This window comes from Caloenas nicobarica, chromosome 2 (assembly GCF_036013445.1).
Source record: "Caloenas nicobarica isolate bCalNic1 chromosome 2, bCalNic1.hap1, whole genome shotgun sequence".
NCBI lineage: Eukaryota > Metazoa > Chordata > Aves > Columbiformes > Columbidae > Caloenas > Caloenas nicobarica.
The window spans coordinates 124,593,012-124,615,185 of record NC_088246.1 but is presented as its reverse complement, the minus strand read 5'-3'; the positions used below and the strand labels follow the sequence as shown (position 1 = coordinate 124,615,185).

General features: G+C 39.6%; 1 protein-coding gene across 1 annotated transcript; it reads left to right on the top strand.

Annotated features, from left to right (window-relative positions):
* Nucleotides 1-222: 222 nt before the first annotated feature.
* LOC135985691 (DGAT1/2-independent enzyme synthesizing storage lipids-like) lies at nt 223-21,011 on the top strand. Its single transcript, XM_065629248.1, has 7 exons — nt 223-310; nt 6,840-7,170; nt 8,740-8,904; nt 12,199-12,392; nt 17,402-17,462; nt 17,863-18,002; nt 19,789-21,011. The coding sequence occupies exons 2-7, from the start codon at nt 6,843-6,845 to the stop codon at nt 19,891-19,893; spliced, it is 993 nt and encodes a 330-aa protein (XP_065485320.1). The 5' UTR covers nt 223-310; nt 6,840-6,842; the 3' UTR covers nt 19,894-21,011.
* The last annotated feature ends 1,163 nt before the right edge of the window (nt 21,012-22,174 follow it).

The window sequence follows — 22,174 nt, the reverse complement described above, 5'->3', positions numbered from 1 at the left end:
GAGCCGGGGGGCAAAGGAGAGCGCAGAGGGGGCGCTGAGGATGCGATGCCACCCAAGGCTCCGCGCGTCTCTCATCCCCGTCCCGTTGCGTTGGGAAGCGGCGCCTCCATCCCGCGGCGCCTCCATCCCGAGCCGCCCGTGCCGGGATTGTTATCGTTGAAGAATTAAAAAAGGAGATTTGGGCGCGGAACTTACTGGGGCAGCCGGGCTCAGCCCCGCCTCCCCGGGCCCGGCCGCGGGGGTGGCGGCGCGTTTATCCCGGGACGGTGGCCCATCCGCGGGGTCCTTGTGACGGCCGCGCCGCGGGCAGGTGAGCGGGGCCGGGGGGCACGGGCAGGCCCGGGGGGCGGGGGAGGGCAGCGGGGGGTGGCCGGGACGTCAGGCTGGCGGTGGGCGCGGGCAGCTGGTGCGGGGGTGAGCGTGGCGGAGGTTCTTTCCCCCGTGGGAAACCGGCTCCCGGAGAGGGCTCGGCGCCGTTGCAGAACCGTGTGCTTGAGCAACCATCCTTTTTCGGCGTTCCTTAGTACCAGAAATTGAGGAAACCCCTGAGTTTTCCCAGGTTAATGACGTTTGAAAACGTTCACGACGTTTCTAATTGACAAAAAGGGATAAATTTAAGTATCAGGCACTTGCTGTATCTTGTGGCTGAGCATGACAGGTACCACCACTGAACATGAATCCTGCTTTTCATATGCCCTCTTCTCCTATGAGGAAAGGCTGGGAGAATTAGGGTTGTTCAGCCTGGAGAGGAAAAGGCTCCTGGAAGACCTTATTGCAGCCTTTAAGTACTTAACTGTGGCCTACAAGTAAGATGGGGACAGAATTTTTACCAGGGCCTGTTGCAATAGGGCAAGGGGTAATGGGTTTAAACTAAAGGAGGGGAGACTCAGGCTAGACATGAGGAAGAAATTTTTTACAATGAGGGTGGTGAAACACTGGCACAGGTTGCTCAGAGAGGTGGTAGATGCCCCTCTCTCTGGAGACATTCAAGGCCAGGCTGGATGGGGCTCTGAGCAACCTGATCTGGGTGAAGATGTCCCTGCTCATTGCAGGGGGTTGCACTAGATGAGCTGTGAACGTCCCTTCCAACCCAAACTATTCTATGATTCCTCCAGCTATTACCTGCCCCATTTCTGGAAACTGAGCTGCGTGCTGATGCCCGCCCAGGGGTAGTTCCTCAGTTCCACGTGGTGAATCAAACCCAAGTGGGAATTTAGTTAATTGTATTTGCTGAGATTGTAAGAGAATAAAAGGGAAACAATAATCCAGGTTAGGTATCCTCAGTGAGTGTGAAAGGGGGAATTGCCATGGAGAGCAGGGGACTGGGCACTGTAATTGCTGATCACTTCTACTTTGGGGGCATAAACCCTTCAGTTTTGAGGTGGGTGTGCTGCTAATCCATGAAGGCAGGGAACACCATAGAAACATAGCAGTGTACGAGATGTGTGGATTTGTGGAGGCAAATAAAGTGGGTGGTGACAGTGTGGAACCAGCAAAAGAGTTATTTCCTATGGAACTGCCACAGAAAAATCTGGGAACTGTAAAGCTGGAATTTCATTTACATTGAAAGACAAGATGCAGAGATATAACTGTTAGATCACTCCCTTTCTGAAACAGAGCAGTTGAATGTGACAGAAGAGAAAGTTGGAGCCTTCCACAGAAAAGCAGATGTCAGAAAATTCTCTATAGAAGAGTCACCAGCTACTTTACACTTACCTTGCCACTGTGCTCTGCTAAACCTACTGCCAAGAACAAGCTGATAGGCAGCAAGACCAAGATTATTCACTCTTTAGTCATGCTTAAAAGCCAACTATAAGGTTTTAATTTTGATGCCATAGGTCTCTTGTGAAAGCTTTGTTGTTGCACTTCTGTTCCCTGGGATTGTAGTGTTGATAACATTATCCTTATCCTTCAGCAAGAGGTCTGGATCTGAATGACTTGTAGTACAGGAGGCTTTTTGTTGACAGTGGAGCTCACCTTTAAGCAGGGAGATGTTACTTTGGTCTCCCTGTGACATGACCTGTAATTTTACATGGTAGATCCAGCTATTACTCTGGAATTTGATATGCTTTATAGGTGGAGTCCAAACAAACATCTCATGTGTCAACACAGATGTTGTTCTCTAGAAGAACAATGAAACCACTCAGAACAGTAACACTTCAAGTCCATCACTAGATGACAAAAGTATAGACAATCTAAATTTTTTTTTTTTCACAAAACACTGTATCTGCTTGTTAACCTTTTATGATATTCAGTATTGAAGAACCTGGGAGCTGCTCTTGGCTCAGATTTTATAAAAGCAGAAGATAAATTTCTCTCTTAAATTTTGAGACTGGGGGCAAACGAGAGCAGTTAGGAATAAACATGTTGCGATAACACTCTTGCATTGTCTTCCAGTCTATAATCAAGCAGTTCTTTAGTAATAGCCTTGCAATAGGCACTCAAATAGTTATGTAATAATTCCCTATATGGTGTTTGATAGAAAGGATGCTTCAAAATTGTGTTTGTGGTCCCAGCAAGGGGCTGGTGAGAGCTAGCCAGTAGAACACGGCAAAAATACAAGTTCTATCCTGTTGTAGTCCTTTGATATTACACTGGCAGTACAGAGGGATGCAGTTACCACGTTTGGACTCATATCCTGTGATTCAAAAAGCAGGATCAGGGTTCAGTGATCAGGGTTCATTCTTTCCTTTTGAAGTGTTGGAGGCAGTGTACAACAGAACTGTGGGAACAGGAACTGAAACCTGGTTGAGCACCCTACCTACCAGAAAAAGCCGTGCTGCTTCTAGTTTTTCCTCAATTGGTGAATCATTTATTCTTTCTCCACTCTGGCTTGGATTCAACGGGAATGATGTTGAACTAGTGTGTGTCCCACCCACCCAACTAACTCATGTAAAGTGAACTTACTTCATGTGTGTCCACCTACTTTCGTATGTCCTCAGTCAAATCTGTACTGTTATTACCTGTTTTGTAGGGGTTTTTAAAAAATACTTTTACACATTTAAGTATTTTCATTTCTTTCTAAAGCGGTTCAGTTTTGTTTTAGTGTCTACATTGAACTTAAAATTAGAAATGAATAAGTTACTATGCTCATTTATACTGTAGTCTGCGAGCAAACACGGTTAAATATAGTGGTCTTCCAGCCAGCAAATTATTTGTGTTACATAAGAATTGGGATAGAGGAATAGGAATTAGTGGGATGTTACATTGTTTACATTGATCATTGTAAACATCCTATTAACATCAGGAGAAAATTCTGAAGTGCTGAATAATGTAGGACATAGACTCAATTCTCATTTGATGGGGATTCCACCACTGATGGATACTTTTTTATCATGCCAGTTGATGACATCATTCATTTCATATGTGCTCCACTTTAAAGAGCTTTATCTTTTAATCAAAATGTCATGTGGCATCGGTAAGATACTTCCATAAATACCATAGTCCAGCTGAAGTTTGGGCTGTTCCGAAGAGTGGTTTACTGCTTGTACCAGCATTTTCACAGTCGTCCTGTTAGCAGGAGACCAGGCTGGTGGTAAGAACACAGGGTGAGGGGCTGGTGGAAGGATAGCAAGTAGCAGCTCACGTGTAGCTTAGACTGACTCATTGACAAGCCTCTAGTAAAACTATATGTGCATCACACCTGCACAAGCTATTAAACCTCTAATTTCCTCCAAGAATGGAGGTGCATTTCTTTACGAGGTCCATTTCCCACAAAATTATAATGAGTGGCATCAGTTGCCTTCGTCACATACCAGCTTTTCAGTAATCTTGCCAGCAATTTATCTGGCTGCTGAGTCTGCTGTTACTTGTGTTTGGGGACTTTGGAATAATCTTACATCTCTTCCAGTCCTCTGGATTTTCCCTAGTCTTTCAGGAGTTACTAAAAATGAAAATTGGGAGGCTGGAGGGAATTTCAGGTGTTTTTTAGAAGAATGTTAGGTACAAGAAGAAACCTAGATGTGTTAAGATTAAAATGTTCGTAGATTATATGATCTCTTGATCACCAGGTTCCTGTCAGTGATCAATAGATCCAAATTAATCCCCATATCATATAGTGATGTCGCAGAAGCACTCCAAAATCCATTTAGGCAGGTGATAAGCTCCAAACAGACATCTAGCCAGAATTGTTTAGCAGAGAACCAACTAGAAACGGGGTTTATCCAGAATCATTCAGCACTCTGACAATATTATAAAACACAGATTCAAATACCAGTTAGGAGTTCAATTACTACACAGCCCATTCAGACTCAGGGGATCCCAAAACTCTAGCATGATGATTCAAAACGAACATCTACTCATTCATAAAAAGTGAGGACTCTCAAGGGTACCCAGAAGACATAATCACTCACCAATAACGCAAAGTGTCTCAGTCCTCAGTTTCCTTAACCAGTGTCCTGGATCTAAGGAGAAGGGTCTTCAACTGAAAACCTGCTGCTCCAAGGAAGACCAACTCAACAGAGGTCTCTGGAGGGATCCACTTATAACCTAGTTGAATCTGAGCTTGTGGTCATTTATGGTAGTGGTCTAGAAATGTCTCTCAACTGAGGTGTTTCATTGGTCAAGGGCCCTATCTGTTGACCAAGGGTTACGTGCATGACCATAGTGGTCCATCAGTCTAGAAGTATGTGGTGTTTTTGAGGGGGGAGAGGTACACCTGCCACAAGGGGTTACTATGGGTACATTTACTACAGGTATGGACATTTCATCTGCAATTTTAAGCCAGTTTTGCTACTGGCTGTAGTATTCTGTTTTCTCAGTCTGAAGCCCTCATAATGATGCAAAATCCACTCACTTCCTTCATCCTATGTTGTAGGCTGAACGAGTTATTCCAAGTACTGCTCAGTATTTCTGATTCAGTAGCCCGAGGCAAACCCTCAACATGGCCTTTTCCTGGGTTCTGTCAGCACAGCATGCTTTGCAGGCACTGAGGATAGGTATTCCTTGCTTTTATCAGCAACTAACTTCTTTTCTATAGGGTGGCACCACACCATCGGCGTTATCCTTCTTAAACATTTTCTAAGCAGAGACTTTAATATCTGAATCATGCAGACTGTTCCTCATTTCTTTCATGTTATCACTAGAATATATTTTTGGTGACAATTTCCAGATCTTTCTATATCTTAGTCAGGCACCAGTCATCAGGGTATAAACAATTCTATATTAATCCTTGTGACATTCTTAGTCATGTTGGTTTTGTTTGTTTGTCCCATGCTGAGCATTATTTAACACAGTGCTTACTTTCTTTGAGCTCCTAGTTTACTAGCCTTCCAGCTTGTACTCTACTTGTGTAACTGTCTTTATTTCAACTGATGAGTTTTTGCACTTTGACCCTTCAATTCTCCCCCCCATCCCACTGCAGCTGAGTGACTAGCTGTGTGGTGCTCAGCTGCTAGCTGGGGTTAAACCACAGCGGTCCTTTTTGGAGTTCAAAGGGTTTGAGATAAGGACAGATTTGACTGGAGTGTGCAAGACCCAATTTATAGCTGTCACAGCTAATCATGGGCAGGGCTTGCCACGGGGATTGCCTGGCTTCATGCATGTTAGGGTCTAGTGCTTGTTCGTGGTTGCTTTTTGCTTTTGCTCTTTGCTGTACTCGTCATCCATAATTCTGAATGGACCTGTGCTTTACACCAGTACACCCCTATATTCTACCCAAGGCTCCAAAGAAGAAAAACAGAACCATAGAATCATAGAATGTCCTGAGTTGGAAGTGACCCACAAGGATCACTGTCTAACCCCAGAAGAGGAGTGGGTGGTGTTTAACAGGTTTGCTCATGTAAGTGCGCAGCTGAAGACCAAAGTCAGAAAAATCTGGATTCACTATACTTTTATGGTCTTGGCACTGACTGTGGCACTTATGATTTGTTTCTTGTAGATATTTATTCTGATGTTGGAGGAGAAAAAAATTACTTGTTAAAGAAGTAGTAGTAACCTGATTGAGGCAAATAAAAGCTGTATTCAGTTATGGATTACTGAACCTGATTGCAGTGTGGCTAATGCTCAAAAATCTTAAAATCAGCCAGAGATGCTGAGGTGCTCTTGCATTGCAGAGAAACCACTACCTGCTGCCAGGCAGGCAGGGTCAGCTGTAGGAACAGACTAATGAGAGAGCCGCACGTGGCAAACATATTACTAGGGCCACAGAACGCACTTTGCCTTTGCCAGGGCTGGAAAATCTGAAAGAAGGGTGTGTTGGCATGGTTGTGTGGTTGAGAGGCAAAACCAGCTTTTCCCAGCGCTACCAGCAGTATCAAACTCTGTCCCAGGCACCTCCTGGCCTTGGGAAGGAGCCACGGCTGCCCAGGTTTTGCTTGCTGGCTCCTCAGCTGCTCACTCCACTCTTCATTCCTCTCGCTGCCAGCTGCTGCCAAACCGAGAGGGACCAGAAGCCCAGGCTGGACTCTGCGGAGGATCAGGAGAACCCAGACCTTTGGTAGCAGTCTTCTTGGCTAACACAGCTGAAAATGCTTATCGCTTACCCTCTTTTGAGCTTCTATAAAGTAAGCCATGCTTATACAGCCATGGTGCATGGATCCTGAGGCTTCCTTGGGCTCCAGCCAAGGTGGAGCCTTGTCCTTGCAGCCCCTATTATCTGGCTGTATAAAAAAAGGTCCATAAATACATAGGATAATCTCATTACAGGCAGTAGTGGATGACATTGCCAGCAGCTATCTTAGCATGACAGAGTGAGACAAAATGTTTGATTCCATGCTATACCAAAATAAGCATCAGGTATATCTACTGAAACCTTTTTTTCTTAAATTGAGAAACTTCCACGATTAAACAAATTAGAGCTGTTCTTTTTTTTTTTTTTTCTTTCTTTCTCCTCCATGCAGGACATGATAGGTAGAAAAGAACCCTGCATTTCAGGACAGATACCAATGATTGACCTAAGCTGCCTTGCCTATGTTCTGGAAGAATGGACTGTTGTGCAGTACCTGAAGAAATACCTTTTTCATGTGGCCATCGTCTCACTGACAATAAGTGCAATATTATTTTTTTTTATAGTTCCTTTAACAATCCTCTTTTTCATTTACCTTTCTAATGTCTTGCTTTTAATGTATCAGAGGAACAATGAGGCAAAAGCAGATCCCTCAAGTGATGTTTGGGATAGTGCAAGGAAAACTATAGCACGCTTTTGGGATATATATGCAAGAATATGGCATGGTAAGTATGACATTACTTGTCTGAAGCTTTGAATTACAATAAATAGTTAATACGCATAATTTTAAAAAAAATTTCTTCCAAAGAAATGACATTTATTATACTTCGTATGGCATCTAACCCAAAAGTTTCTGCCTCAGAGACTGATAGCAACATAGAATAAGCAGAATTAAAGGGAGAAATTAGTTTATATAGGGTAAATTTCTCTTAAATGGATAGGCAGATGCATTTCTCTGTATTCGGTATCAGAGTGAAGCAAGTGTTTATGTTAGTTCTAGTAACATAACTGCAAGAGAGATGTGTGATTTATTTTTTACCTTAGTAGCTGCTTAAAACCCACTCAATAAATAATCAAAACAGAACAACTAGTTGGAAATGTAATTAGTGTATTTTTAGTTGGCAAAAACTACTTTGTGTTATGACAACTGGAAATAATTTTAGGAGCTGTACGGACAAAGAAATAATTAGATGCCGCATTTAAGTTTGTTCTGTGGCAGAATTTAAAAGTAACCTGATTTTTCAGTTTTATTACATTCAGCCTTCAGATACTTTCAACACACTCTGCTCCTTAGGAAAATCCTCATCTGCATGCTAGGATCTTGTTCTTCCCACAGATGTAGTTCAGGGCTATCAGCAAGACTTTGCTGCCCTAAGGATGAAGAATAAGAAGTTGTTATCTTTGTTGCTATCCCTCCTTACAGCTTTCCCCATTAATCTTTGAACATCCTGCACTACAAAACCTTCTCCACCACTTCCTAGGACTCTGCCCACTACATCCCCATCCTTCTCCCCAAACGGTTCATGATAGGAGCTGCAGCAGGGATGGAGACGAAGGCAGGACGAGGTAGAACAGGGCTCTTAGTTGGTAGAAGCTGCGGCTTTCCCAAGCCTTTGTATCCATTAGCCTCCTAGGCTGGCTCCACCTAAAACCTACATCAGACGTAGGAAGAGCCAGGAAAGGCATTTACAGAAGTCCATGTCTGTGAGAAAATTCCCTTCCACTGTGAAGTGAATACATTTAACTCTTATGGAGAGAACCTCTCTTTAGGAATCTTACAGATTCTGATTTGAACTTAAACACCTCAACCAGAGAAACTATTTCTTAGGTAAAATCCCAAACTTTACATTCAGCCTGACACAGAATGGAGATTCATACTTTCATATTTCAGGAAAGCATCCTGATTGCTTGTTTGCCTTGTTCTGCTGATGAAGTGGTTTCACACCAGTGCAGTATTTTTTAATTTTTTAAAAAATTATTGTACTTTGGACTGAGGAAAGTTCCTAATGGGAAATAATTTAGTCCTCTCACTAGGGAAAATGTCAGGTTGAGGCCTGTTCTGGTGATTAAACTGATGAACAAATTAGTCCACAGATAATCTGTGGTGTTTTGAGGGGCTTTCTCTTTGCTGTTGACCTGAAGTTCCATCCAGAACTTAATTCTTTTAAAAGCCACTGCACAGGCTTTTGCAACTCTCTGAAAGTCATTTAACAAAGGATAGTATGCAGTTTTCTTTAAATTGCCAGATGATTTACAGCTATAATTTTCAGCGTGTTGCTTTTCGTCCCAAACAGGTTATGAGCTTCATGGTGTGGAAAACATACCAGAAGGACCGGGCATTCTTGTGTATTACCATGGAGCTATTCCCATAGACTACCTTTACTTTTTGTCTAGACTGTTTCTCTGGAAGAATAGACTTTGTCTGTCAGTAGCTGATCATTTTGTCTTTCGTTTACCAGGTAAGAACATGTTCTCTTGTATTTAAGCATCCTGGATTAACTCAGCCTGTTGCTGGTTTTGGTGAAACTAACATTTATTACACTTCCAAGAGAGCTTTTAAACTAACAGACTGCTTTTAGTCTTTTAAGCTAAAAGCTGGTAGACACAGGAGGGCAAACAGGGTAGAATATCCTGTCTTTTAAGTGAAAGGTCATAAAAACACTGGGAAACCCTCCAAAGATGACAAACAGACATTATATAATCCCTTTGGGATGAAATGTCATACCTGAGTAGAAAGTGTAGAATAGAACTATATTATTGACCCAGTGCTGGCTGGTCAGGAATGGGCTATGAGTGCAGAAGACCCCAATAAATGTCAGGATATCAATTATCTACTTACCCTCTACACTGGGTAGCCATCCCAGTGGGGTATGACATGAAATCTATCTTCTGATCAAAGCCTGGAGTAGGACACCAAACTTCTTTGAAGATTTTACTGTTGAAGAGAGCTCTGTAATACTGACCACCACAATACATTCACACATTGTAGAATGAGAAAGAAATCAATAATTCCATTGTGAAAAGGAGAACATACAGAAAAGAAAACCTAATTCATTTCTAGAAAAACAAAGCATGAAGAGGGAACATCCAGAAGGATTAACAGGGAGAAATTTTAAAGGCACCTTTATACCACTTATATTAAAAATTATTATAATAATAAAGAATAAAGGAAGGTATCTAAAAGTAGAAGGACATTCTTCAGAAAAGAAAGTTGTGTCCAAACTGAAAACAAAGAGCATAAACTCAAGCAAATTTGATGCAAGAACACTAAGGCACCCCTAGGCAGTTGACAAGAAAGAATTTGCTAAAGGCACACTTAGTAAATACTGTGTAGTACTAAACACATCAGAAGCATGAAGTCATCAAGAGATGATTGTCCTCTAAGACGACCCCTAAAGGAAGATAAAGCTTAGCAGAATATTTGCAAAGGAGAATTCTTTTTTAAGGGATAAATGAGAGGTTACTCTTTCAAACTGAAGTGTCTTTAGCACAGATTTTTATTACAAATGTATAGTAAACTATTGTCAGGACCAAGCAACGCTTTCAGTTGTGCAGCTTCTGGACCACTGAGGTGTACATAACTGATTGCTCAAATTATGTTCATGCTAGAGGAACAACACGTGACAAATACGGTGTCAACCTATAAAAAAGCTACCAACAAGGCATCTGGTAAAAAAGGCCACAAATAATGGACATTAGGCCTCCCTATTTGCTGCATTAGTAGAAAATGTGGCTGAAAGTAATAGACTGAGTGACACTTCTCCCAAACCTTCTCTTGCTCTACCATACTTACCCACTTTTGCAGAGAAATTTTGCCCTTCACACGTTGGTTCTTTAAAGACTACGCATGAGCATATGCTGAACCTCAGTCTGTTGGATTAATTAAAGTTATGGTAGAAGTCTTCTTGTGAATGAATAACTGGTTAAAAGGTAGGAAATAAAGGGTAGGACTAAGCAGCTCATTTTCATGAAGAAGCAGAATTCACCAGGTATATTGATAAAAATCAGTGCTGGCACCTATGTTGTTCAAAATAATCATAATCTAGACCAGTAGTGAGGTGACAAAGCTTTATATTTGCAATTTTTTTTCAAGGCAGTAAAAGCCCACACAGAGAATACAATTATCTACCAATACTGAATCACTGGCTGATTAAATGGCAGATGAAACTCAGTATTATAATGCAGCACACAAGGAAAGAAAAACAAGTCTAAACACATAAACACGTAATTAGGCTTTAAATTTTCTAGGTGACTTTAGGAATATGTCAGCTTAAGCCTCAGCAATCACCAAAAGGCAAACGGAATTTTAGGCTTATAATGAAAAAGAAGAAACCGAAAAATACTATTATGTACCCAAAATGCACTCAAAATGCATATGGTGTCCACATTTTGAGTACTGAGTGGAATTCTGGTCTCCCCATCTCAGAATAGCTGCAAAGTAATAAAGATACAAAAAGGACAAGGATGATTTGAGGCCTGATGTGGCTTCTTCTGTGCAACTAGTACATAAGATGGAAGTCTTGCCTGACTGAGGGATACAAAATTCTGTGTGACCTGGAAAAGGGGAATAAGAAGTGATAATAAATTCATGTGATACATCATATTTCTTAACGGGCAAAAGTTGCAAAGCCACGCAAAGGAAGTACCTCTTAATAAGGATATGGCGTTCCTGGCAGCGGGATAACACAGGAACACATATGAGTTCACCAAGGGATTAAACCAAGTCAATATGTCTTTGACAGAAGGATCTATCAAAGATGACGTCTTGAATAAGATTAAATATAATTCAATTACAAGCTGTGGCACTGTGTTTTCCACTGTCTTCCAAAGCTTCTGTTGCAGACCTTTTGTCAAATTTGCAGTGCTAGACACCGGTTCTGGCAGTCTGTACTTGTTTACATTTATTGATATAAACAATTTCTTTTCAAACCATGCTGTTGGAACAGTGAATTTGAGGACTGGGGAAACTCTCATCTGCTGAAGCTCTCTATGGGAGTTCCAAACTGATAGATTTTAAATGTGAAAATAACTTAAGAAAGCATAGAGTGCTTCTATGGTTCTCCGTGAGGCTTTTGGAGAAAATCCAGTTCTGGAAACAAAGGCAGGAGATTCACCAAACTGTTCATGCAGCATTGAAACTGCCCTTCTAACTTCTGCTATTCATGCATCTTGAGAGTTGTACAGCAGTGCAATTCCATCCAAGTAGTTTTCAATTTAACCACAGAATACTCAATTTAACCACTCAATATTCAATTTAACCACTCAACACCTCAACATTTAAAACGTTAAACATGACATTTTAAAAGAACACTAAAGTAGTTGCCTGTCAGGTATTTATTTTTGTAGCAAGCTTTGTTGTACTGAAAATTGATATTTTTTTTCTGTATTAAAATATTTGTAAAGAAGGAGGGAGGAATAGATGTTTGTTTCAGATTTTCAGCTATGATGCACAAGTTTCAGTTGCCTGGCTGGTGTTTTGATAATTATGGAAAACAGCATGTAGAGACATTAGTTTATTGAGATGCTCCTGATGAGTGCGTTCATCTTGATAACATTTGGGCAAAAATACTGTCATGTATTTGTCATTTTGCCAATATTTACGCTGTAGGTGTTTTACTTCCTTTGTACAAATTTGCCTTAGTCGAAATATATAGCTATTAGATTTTCATTTAGCTGTAATCTTGTTCCTACAGGGAAGCAGTATTTGTGATATATTGCTGTAATAATATGTATTTGCTACTTACTTATTGCAGGACTTAAATTATTATTGGAAGTGATGCGTGTGATGCCAGGTACAAGGGAGGAGTGTCTCATTGCACTGAAGAATGGACACTTGGTGTCCATCTCACCAGGTGGAGTTAGAGAAGCACTATTCAGTGATGAAAGTTACCAACTCATGTGGGGAAATCGAAAAGGTTTTGCTCAGATCGCTTTAGATGCAAAAGTGGTGAGTATGATATGTTACCAATCCCAGTTCATGCTTGTTGCATGCATGCTTCATTATAAAATGCAGCCTAGGAGTGTTTGTTGGAAAATCGTCCAGAAAGAAGAAAAGGTTTGGGAGTAAAGATTTATTTTCCTTTCCCCACCACTTTCATCAATCCATAGGGAACAAGGGCTTTATGGAGCTGTATAGCCTTTTCTTGACTGTTGCAAGGGATCCACCTCTACAGTTCCATGCCTACAGTTCTATCGTGCATGCAAGAAATTTCGTGTCTTGACTGTATGTCAGGAATCTTCACTGTGGTCCTTCTCCATATTGCTGTAAGGTTTCATTCTTCTTCCTCATCTAGCAGACTTATATCTCTATCTTACTTCTAACAACTCAGTCATTTTCTTAAAGCTCTTTAATGTATTTTCCTTATCTTTCTTCTCAGGTATTCTGGGAGAGTCCAGGATTTTGTTCTTACCCTTACTTTTCTTCATGTTTTTGAAAGATTGCATCGACTAACACCAAGTGCATCTACATCAGTGTCTGAGTTTGAATCCTGTGTGCACTTTTCAAGCATTTTTTCCATTTCCCCCACTTACCATGCTTCTATTCACATAATGGAATGTGTTAGATTACCCAAGCTGCATTCCTTTTGGCTGAAGCTAAAACGAGAAGTGGGACCCAATACTCTCCAGTTGCAAATGGGTGTTCATTCAATGCTACTGGACAAGAATTAGTTCCACATAAAAACAGAGTACTGAAATACATTCAGTGTTGATGTCACATCCTCAGCATCCTCCAGAGATGTGCTTCTTTTGGTTTGCACTTCACTAATGTTCACGTGGCCACAGTTTCTGTTATATTTTCCATATGGATGATGACATATACATGAAAACTTCTACCACTGGCTCTGACTTCTTCCATCTAATTCCACGTGTGAGACTGCTTCTCTGATACAGTCTCTGGGAAATAATTTTATTTGGGATGGCACAGATCTGAAAGAGCAGCAACCCTGTCTTTTTCCTACCTGCCACTTCTCATCATCATCACCACTAGAGATGAGTTTTCTGTCTTAATTTAGACTTCGCATACCTAGTGCTTTTTGTGCCTGATAATACCGGTACGCATCCAGGTTTCCTCTGTTCTGCCATGAGCTTTCTGCTGCTTTCTCATGAATTGCACAAACATAGTTTTTCTTTACATTCTTAAGAACATCTAAATCGTAATTCCATCCATACATCAGTTCCAGTGCTCTTCTTTGGCCTTCCACATAAACATTTCTGTCTTTCTTCTCCTATATAGACTTTTCTGTCTGTATAGGAGAACCTGTACAGAGAGTTGAGTTTTTTCCCGTGAAACTTGAATTTCTTACCACTGCTTTCAGGTTTTTTTGTGCAGTTGTATCTCTTTCTCTCCCCATCCAATTTATTACTTCTCAAACTTTGCTTTGGTCTCTTGTGGTACAGCTCCTACCACAAAGTACCTAGAGTTGCAAAATGCATGCTTCAGGTTAATATTTCTTCATAACTTTATCACTGAAATCTTGTGGGGAGATAACTAAACACTAGAATAAATTTAGAGGCAATTACCCAATGGATAAAGTAATTTTAGGCTGGGAGTCTTCTTTCTACCTTTTCGTTTGTCTTGTTATGTGGCCCTTTAAAATGCATGTTTTATGTGCTTCTGTTCCCTTTCCTGTCCTTTTTCTTAAAACCGTGGGCTGGTAAATGATAGTCACAATATTTCATATATTGTGTGGGCTTGACACCACGACTACTAGGAAAATATCAGAATATGAATAGGATAAACCCGTTCAAATCCATATGGGCATTTTGAATTCCTTTACCATCTTTCCTCTTATGTATTAATTTAATAATATACTTGAGCAGTCAGAAGGAGGTGTCACTTTAATAACTTGAGTGATTTCTAATAATTTTGCTTTTATATCTGTATTTCAAGCTACTTCAAATATTTAAACAATCTTTTGCCAGCTGCTTTCACTTCGTTTGGAATCTTATAGTGTAATTCAACAATGTAATAAGTTTTCTTTTTAAATAAAAATTGAATTCAAAATATGAGTTCCCTTAATACAGAGTGCCATTCTGATCAAAACACATCACAAAAATCCTTAATAGTAATCCTCTTACTCCTTCCAGTCTTCCATAATTTGGAAGCATATGAAAATAGCTGAATAGTAGTACCTTAAATTGCTAGTACCTTCTATCAACAGGTTTTTTAATTTTTTAATTATTTTTTAAAAAAATTTTATTTAATGAATTGGGTATTCATTGAGGATAAGGTTCCTGTGGTGTGAAAAGTTATTTTGGTCATTTGTATAACATGTTCGGTAAAACAGATGCTATATAGGATTATCTGTTACCTGGAGATGTGAGAGAATATTTTCTCCTTTGACACCTGCTAGCCCGAGCTCACCTTTACAACAGCGCTGCTGGCTCTTGTATCACTTATTATTGTGCTTTTTTTTTTTTTTTATGATCAGGAAGTCTGACTGGATCCCAGTATGGTGGGCATCACTGTAATTAGCTTGCAGGCTCCACTGAATTTTGGACATCTTTGATATTTTTCTAAAAATCTATGATCAGACACACTTTAGATTAAAAAAAAAGAAAAAGAAAAAGAAAATAAGTGCTGTGCATTTTCCAGTAGAGGGGGCAATATTACCTTTATATGCCATTTCTTGTATAAAGTTAGGCCCATAGTATTACAAGAACTGGATTCCATCTTGATTATTTCTGTTTGGATTTGCTGCATCCTTTTCAGTACTGGCCAAACCAGTCTTGTAAGTTGACTGAAGACTGGGAATAGACTCACCTAAACTATCAGAACTTGCTCTATCATGTAGCAATTCATATATGTTTTGCTAATACTTATTCAGATCCTGGATGAAGGCAAGGGAGGACTACAAGTGCCTTTTTTAAAAATTTATTCTACACACAGTGTAACCATCAACAAAAGATGACAGTTTACAGTATTCAAAATGACTTTATGGTTGTTCATAACCTGCCACAGATTACTTTGAGTGAGGATTTCAAGACAAAACCAACTTTATATATGAACAGATATTCCCATTTTTCTTATAATGTTATGGAAGTTCAACAGTTCTTTCACTGAAAAAGTTGAAGAAAAGCAAACAAGGAATGTAGTTTTAGCCTCAGTCCTTGCCTGCAGGTTTCCACATCCAGTTTCCACTTCATCTTCTATAACTACTCTGCTTACTTGAGGTCACAGGAGAGTGTTACTTTTAATATTATGACTCAATAAACTTCTGAGACATATATTTGTCTGTTGAATTTATGTATGCCAGGTGCCTGAGTATCAGAAACACCCTCTGCCTATGGCTGGAGTTTGACAGCCTAATGGGGAAGATCCCTGAATTTTATCTGTACCAAAAAAACCCCAAATGGTTCAAGTCTAGTTAGGCAAAAGATTAACAAGGACTACAGTTTATAAAATTCTTATGTATGTGCAAGGGGTTTGGACTAGATGATCTCCAGATGTCCCTTCCAACCTCAACTATCCTGTGATCCTGTGGTTTCCAAGCTGGCTGTGTGTGATCCAGCTCAGCTCCAGCACAGCAAATCTAAGTCTGAGGGTTTCTGCAAATCTGACCATGCTGCTTTACAGACACAAGCTTTTACGTGTGTACACATTTTTGTCAGGTTAGGGATCAAACGCTGGTACCCACTCTGTATTTCAGCGGCTGATCATCGTATGTAACTTCTGTGGTCACCAGATTTCTTTATACCCTAAGACATGTTTCTTTGGCACTATTCCTAAAATCTAAAGTGTTTTGTCTGTATGACAGATAGGTTTCAAACATTTTAAATATTAGACATACAGTATTCAATCAGTAACTGAACCTAAATGTGGTATTTTTAGTGTCTGGTAATTGTATGTTTTTAAAAGATGTTACTGATATTTTTTTAAGGATTTATTTCTAATAATGTCCCATACTTTCTCATTCTACAGGGTTTACTATTACGACTTCATGTATGTTTGATGTTTTTGTTATCCATCATGATTTTTGTCCTTTAAATGGTTTCCATTGCTTTGAGTTCTTTGTTAGGCTCTAGCCAGGTCTTTTTCTTGATTGTTTTTTTCTCGTCCTGTGGTTTCTGTCCTGTGGTAGTGATTCTTAACAGCATAAAGGTGTTCCTTCATCACCTTCTGGACAAGTAAGTCCAACATCATGCTCAAACTACTGTTTAAAAAAAAATGAAAAGGGACAATAGAGGGGGGAAAAGTTATTGTATGTATGGATACAATCACAGTTTGTTTACAAACTATGAAATCTTACCTCAGACTGTAAGATGTGACTGTTTCAAGTCCAGGCGTCTCAAGTGTCTTTCCTTTTAGTCACAATAATGCAGTGAACTTGTTCTGTAACTGCCTAAGGACGTGCCCTCCAGAAGGCAATTCTAGTCCAGTTCAATGAGGACATATAATACAGTTGCCTTATTTGTCCAAGGGATCATGAGATTTTTTTTTTCCAGTGGAATATTATCCAGACATTACTGCTTCAGTGAGACCTTTGAGAAGCGTATGAGATGAGCTAAATGCGGATGTCTACTTGCTTTCTGCAAGACTTCACAAACTGAATACTTTCCTATTCACCACACTTTAGACAGAGAAACTGCAAAACTTTGTTTCAGTCAGCAATACTGGAGTAAATATATAACATACAAGTTATTTTTTTAGAATCTCAGTTAACTTTTGTAAGGTACATTCAAAATGAAAGGTATAAACCTCTAATACAATATCAGTCATTTTCCTTGCAGATGGTGACTTTAATGCAACAATATTTGTGGGAGCTGAGAAACAGAATTTGATTTCTATTCTGGAGTTTATTTTTTAGAAAAAGATTCCTTGTATTTTACCTTACTGTCTGATAATTATCCTCTGTATTCAAGTAATTTTCTTAGCTGCATTAACAGGCACTAAAACATAAATTCAAGTTTGATATAGCATTTCCACCTTTTTTTTTTTTTAATGTGTTTCCTTAGCCCATCATTCCGATGTATACTCAGAATGTCCGGGAAGGATATAGGACACTTAAAGAAAGAAGTAAGAACTTTAAAATATATTTTAATTATTTGGAATGTTTTCTCCACTTTTCTCTCAGATTTCTCTCATTTTTCTCTCAGATTTTGCTTTTCAGACTTCTGCTTACTTTGGATTCACTAACACGCTTCCTGTGGGTAAGAGGTATCTCAAATATGGAAATAGCTTGTGTATAACTGTTTTGTGCTATGTGATTTCATTCTTTAATGCAGTCTTATTTCAGTGATCTATTAAGTCTATTGAGCTTTGTTTTGGTGAACAGTTACCTAAATCCTGTAATTTCTTCTCGACTGTCAGATAAAGCATGTATTTTTAAGAATTCTTTCATATTGATCAGATTTCAAGTTTGGATTATGTTTTCTGTGACTATAATCTCACTGTTTCCACCCTTAAACTGTTTCAGGATTTTTTAGGCAGCTGTATGAAAACACTCGATTGCCAATTTTCCCTCCATACGGAGGACTTCCAGTTAAATTTCGCACATACGTTGGGGAGCCAATCCCTTATGATCCGAATATAACTACAGAGGAATTAGCTGAAAAGGTAGGTTAGCTCTCTTCTTTTTCCCTCTATTATATATGCACTCGAAAGTAACTTTTTGTATGCTTGAATAAAGACAAATACATTTTTACTAGCTTGTTAAAGCAAGAGACAGTTGAGCTCCAGGATTATTTAATGTCTGGATACAAGCACGTATTGACATAGTACTAGTTGATTGGGGTGCCCTCACCTTTCAGAATGTGTGAGCTCTGTCTTCTTGGGATGCTCACTTTGTTTCTCCCTTTGTCTAGGAAAATATATTCCATATATTTCAGAATCTTCTCTAAATAACATAGGGCTCTAGAAAAAAAGTTCCACAAGAGCTTCAGTCTCATTGTCAAAAGGAAAATATTGAAATGTTGAAAAAATAATTTGCATCCAAAATATAAAAATATTTTGAGTACGTACAACTTGGTGAAATCAGTGGTGCCCAGGAGCATAAAAATGTTTATAGATCCAGGGTTTAGGCATTTTTCAAAATGCTAATCTATACAGAAAATGCACTTTCAAAAACTTTTCATAGAAGATGAAAGGAGTGCTTTGTGCTAAAAAAAAAAATCTTTTATGGCCTAGGAATACACAAATCAAAATATTTATTAGGAATCACTGATGTAAAAAACCACCTTGCTGCCCTCAAAAAGATGCAAGACTAGCTTTTCTGTCTTTTTTTTTTTTTTTAAGGATCAACTGCAGATTGTTCTGGGCTTCACAGCAGTGAAACCAGAAAGACAGGTTTGGTCTGTTACAAGGGAACTGGCCCAGGAAGCCCTGGAATTCAGTCTTAGCAGGTTTAGGAGGCTGGAAGTAATGTTAGTGCTAAGACTGCCTGTACGGTTATCCATGTTCTTGTTCTTTGACAGAACAGTATTTTGTGTACCTGCAAAACTGAAATGGAAATTTCCCATGATATTGATTTGCTTTACTAAGTCAAGCCTTTGACCATCCTCTTTAGTGGGAGTAGGGTTAGGTCTTAATGGCTCATAATAGTTAAAAAAATAAAAACCAACCAACCAAACTTAAAGGGGATTTGAGATGACCAGTGGCCTGGCTGACCTCTATCCGATCCTGCACTGGAAAAGAGTCAGGACATTAACCTGTTCAGGAAAGGTTTGGCTACTCTTTTGATATATTCCCAGTGATATTCCACCATCACTCTGGGGTAGAGCACTGGAGTATGTAGCTACCCTTGCTAAATATGTTAGGAAAAACTAAGGGAGATTATTTCTTAGCCCCAGTGGAAATATAGCACAGTTTATGCATTCTCTTCACAAGCTTGCGTTTGAATCTCATGTAAAAAAGAACAGAATTTACATACAAATTCTCTTATTATGTACATGCTGTATGTGATTCAATTATGGAAGAATTCATGTTGGGAAGGACAGATGGAGATCCCTACTCCAAATTCCTCATCCCAGCAAGGTCAGCTGTGAGATCAGATGAGGTTAGTCAGGTTTTATCCAGTGCTTTTGATGAAAACCTTCAGGGATGGAGATCACGCAAACTTAATGCTTGCATTTGTAAAAGGCTTCTTGGACTTGGTAATGCCCAGGTTTGGTAAATCTCAATAATTTCAGCCTATCCAAACCGCAATCAATATTTTTATTCCTTTCCTTTTCAAGAGAAGTGTTGTTAGGACAACTAGTTAATATAAAAGAATTTTTTTTTCTTAAAGTAGGTCTTATGTGTGAATTTCCCAATACCTCTTGAACGTCTGATAAGAAGTCAGTGATCATACCATTCTTCCTTGCATAAGCAGGTCTGTAAAGGCAACTTTATCTTCTCTTTTCAGACCAAGACTGCCATCCAGACTCTCATAAGCAAGCACCAAACAATCCCAGGCAGCATATGGAAGGCTTTACTGCAGCGATTTGATAAACGTTGTAAAAGTGATTAGAATGCTTATGTTTATTTCATTTGTTTTACAGCTTACAGTAAAAAACAATATCCTATGGAAACGATGACTAGTAATTGGTGTTCAACCAGTTTCATTTACAAGTTTCTACAGATTTGACAGAAGAAAACAATTAACCTTTTGAAGGTTCCCCTGTGTCTTTGAGGATATTCTGAATTCAGAAAAGCTGAAGAAGAAAATTTATGTATAATAGCAATGCAACAGCTAAATTCCCCAAAAGGAAATCATGTAGCCAGGATTTGCCTGGTTCCTAAAACAAGTATGTACCTACATCGGAGAGCCTCAGTTGTTTTGTCTAGATCTCTGGTTTTCTCTTTTGAGTGGTTGACGGTCCAGTCTCAGAGCAGAACCTCAGAGTTGGTGTTATCCCACCAGAGTCCACCCCTTGGTGGCATCTTCGCTTTTGGTCCCCAAGCAAGACAGCATCAGAAGAGAAACGGTCTCACTTTAGCTAATGATCTACTGCTTTGGCCATTTTTATAGAGAGACTATACAAAGAGAAATAATCCCATTAAACCAGATATTAGACTCCTACAAACACATCAGCTTAGTGGTTTGGTACCCTGGAAAGTGGGAATGCAACATCCAAGACTTTGCCCTGACAGAAAAAAGACAAGTCTCACAAAGAGAGAAAAAAGCTTTAGTTTAGTGTAGCACTATGCACATACATGTAGACAGAAGTTTTATGTCTAAGCCGGTACACTCATGTGCTGTTGCACCATACAATACTGGTTTAGTGGACGAGGCTGCCCCCAGCCTGAGAATCCCTGCATCATAGTGTGTTTGCAGTATGGATGTGCTGTACTCACCCAGATCTCTCGGTGAGAAGGACCTCACTTAGGTAACGCAACCCTGAGGCTTACCATCACTGGCTCTTTGCCTAAAAATGCAGTACTGCAACACTGCCGTCCCCAAATGGATTAAACCTAAATGCCTGTTTGGAAAGGTGGACATACCAGCATTGTCTTCTTAATACAACTTGCAGAATACTGCAACTTGCTATAAAGCAGAATGTGTTTTTACAAGCTGTAGGATGTTGTTAGTGGTGGGAGTGGGAGAACTTTGTGTAATATATCCAATATGCCATTAAATACAACCAAGTCTGTTAACTTTGAGCACCCAGAAAGGTAATTTTTTGTGCCTCGTTTTTCCTTCTTGTGCTTTTAATACCTATATAGTCATTCCTCTCAACATCCTAAAGCTTTATGTGACATCTAAGGAAATATATACAATGTTTGACCATTTTTGCTAGAAAACTAAATCTGCTCCTTGGATTAAAATAAATGCTTCCTCTTCCCATGCTGCTCATCCACAAATATTTCTTGCGCATCTGAAGAAGGGAGCTGGATAGACAGGTGAGTTATTTCCCTGGAGTAAAAAGACAAGAATCTTGTCCTGAAAAAAATTTCAAATCTGTCCTAAGATGTAGGAATATTTGCTTGAACACCTTAACTATAATTGCTGTATACTGGCAGGAAGATTTTTCTCCCAGCAGAGACTCAACATGCATAGGAAATGATAAACTAAAGCAAATCAAGATGCTGACTGATATGACTGGACATGAACAGGAATTCAAACCATGAAGTCTTACATAGTACACTACAACAATATAAGCTAAAATTCAAAGCCTGAGCTTAAGTTGAGTGATAAAAGGAACTAAAACAAAAGGCTATCAATACTAAAATGGACACGGATGACGAAGCAAGAGGAATTAAGGGTAAGTAGAACCTGAAAGCATTTCTTATATTGCAGGAAGTATGCAAAAGGACTAGACAGCATCATTCTCTGACTACCCTGTCGTGTTTTTCAAGCACATTAGCATCATTATGGAGCATGTCCAAAGAAGAGCAATGAAGCTGGTGAGGGGCCTGGAGCACAAGTCTGATGAGGAGCAGCTGAGGGATCTGGGGCTTTTTAAGCCTGGAGAAAAGGAGGCTGAGGAGAAACCTTATCGCTGTCTACAACTACCTGAAAGGAGGTTGTAGCATGGAGGGGGTTGGTCTCTTCTCCTAAGTAAAAAGTGACAAGTGGAAATGGCCTCAAGTTGTGCCAGGGGAGGTTTAGATTGGGTATTTGGAAAAATTTATTTACTGAAAGGGTTATCAAACATTGGAACAGGCTGCCCAGGGAAGTGGTTGAGTTACCGTCCTTGGAAGTGTTTAAAAGACCTGTAGAAGTGGTGCTTAAGGACATGGTTTAGTGCCAGACTTGGCAGTGCTAAGTAATGGTTAGACTTCATGATCTTAAAGGTCTTTTCCAAACT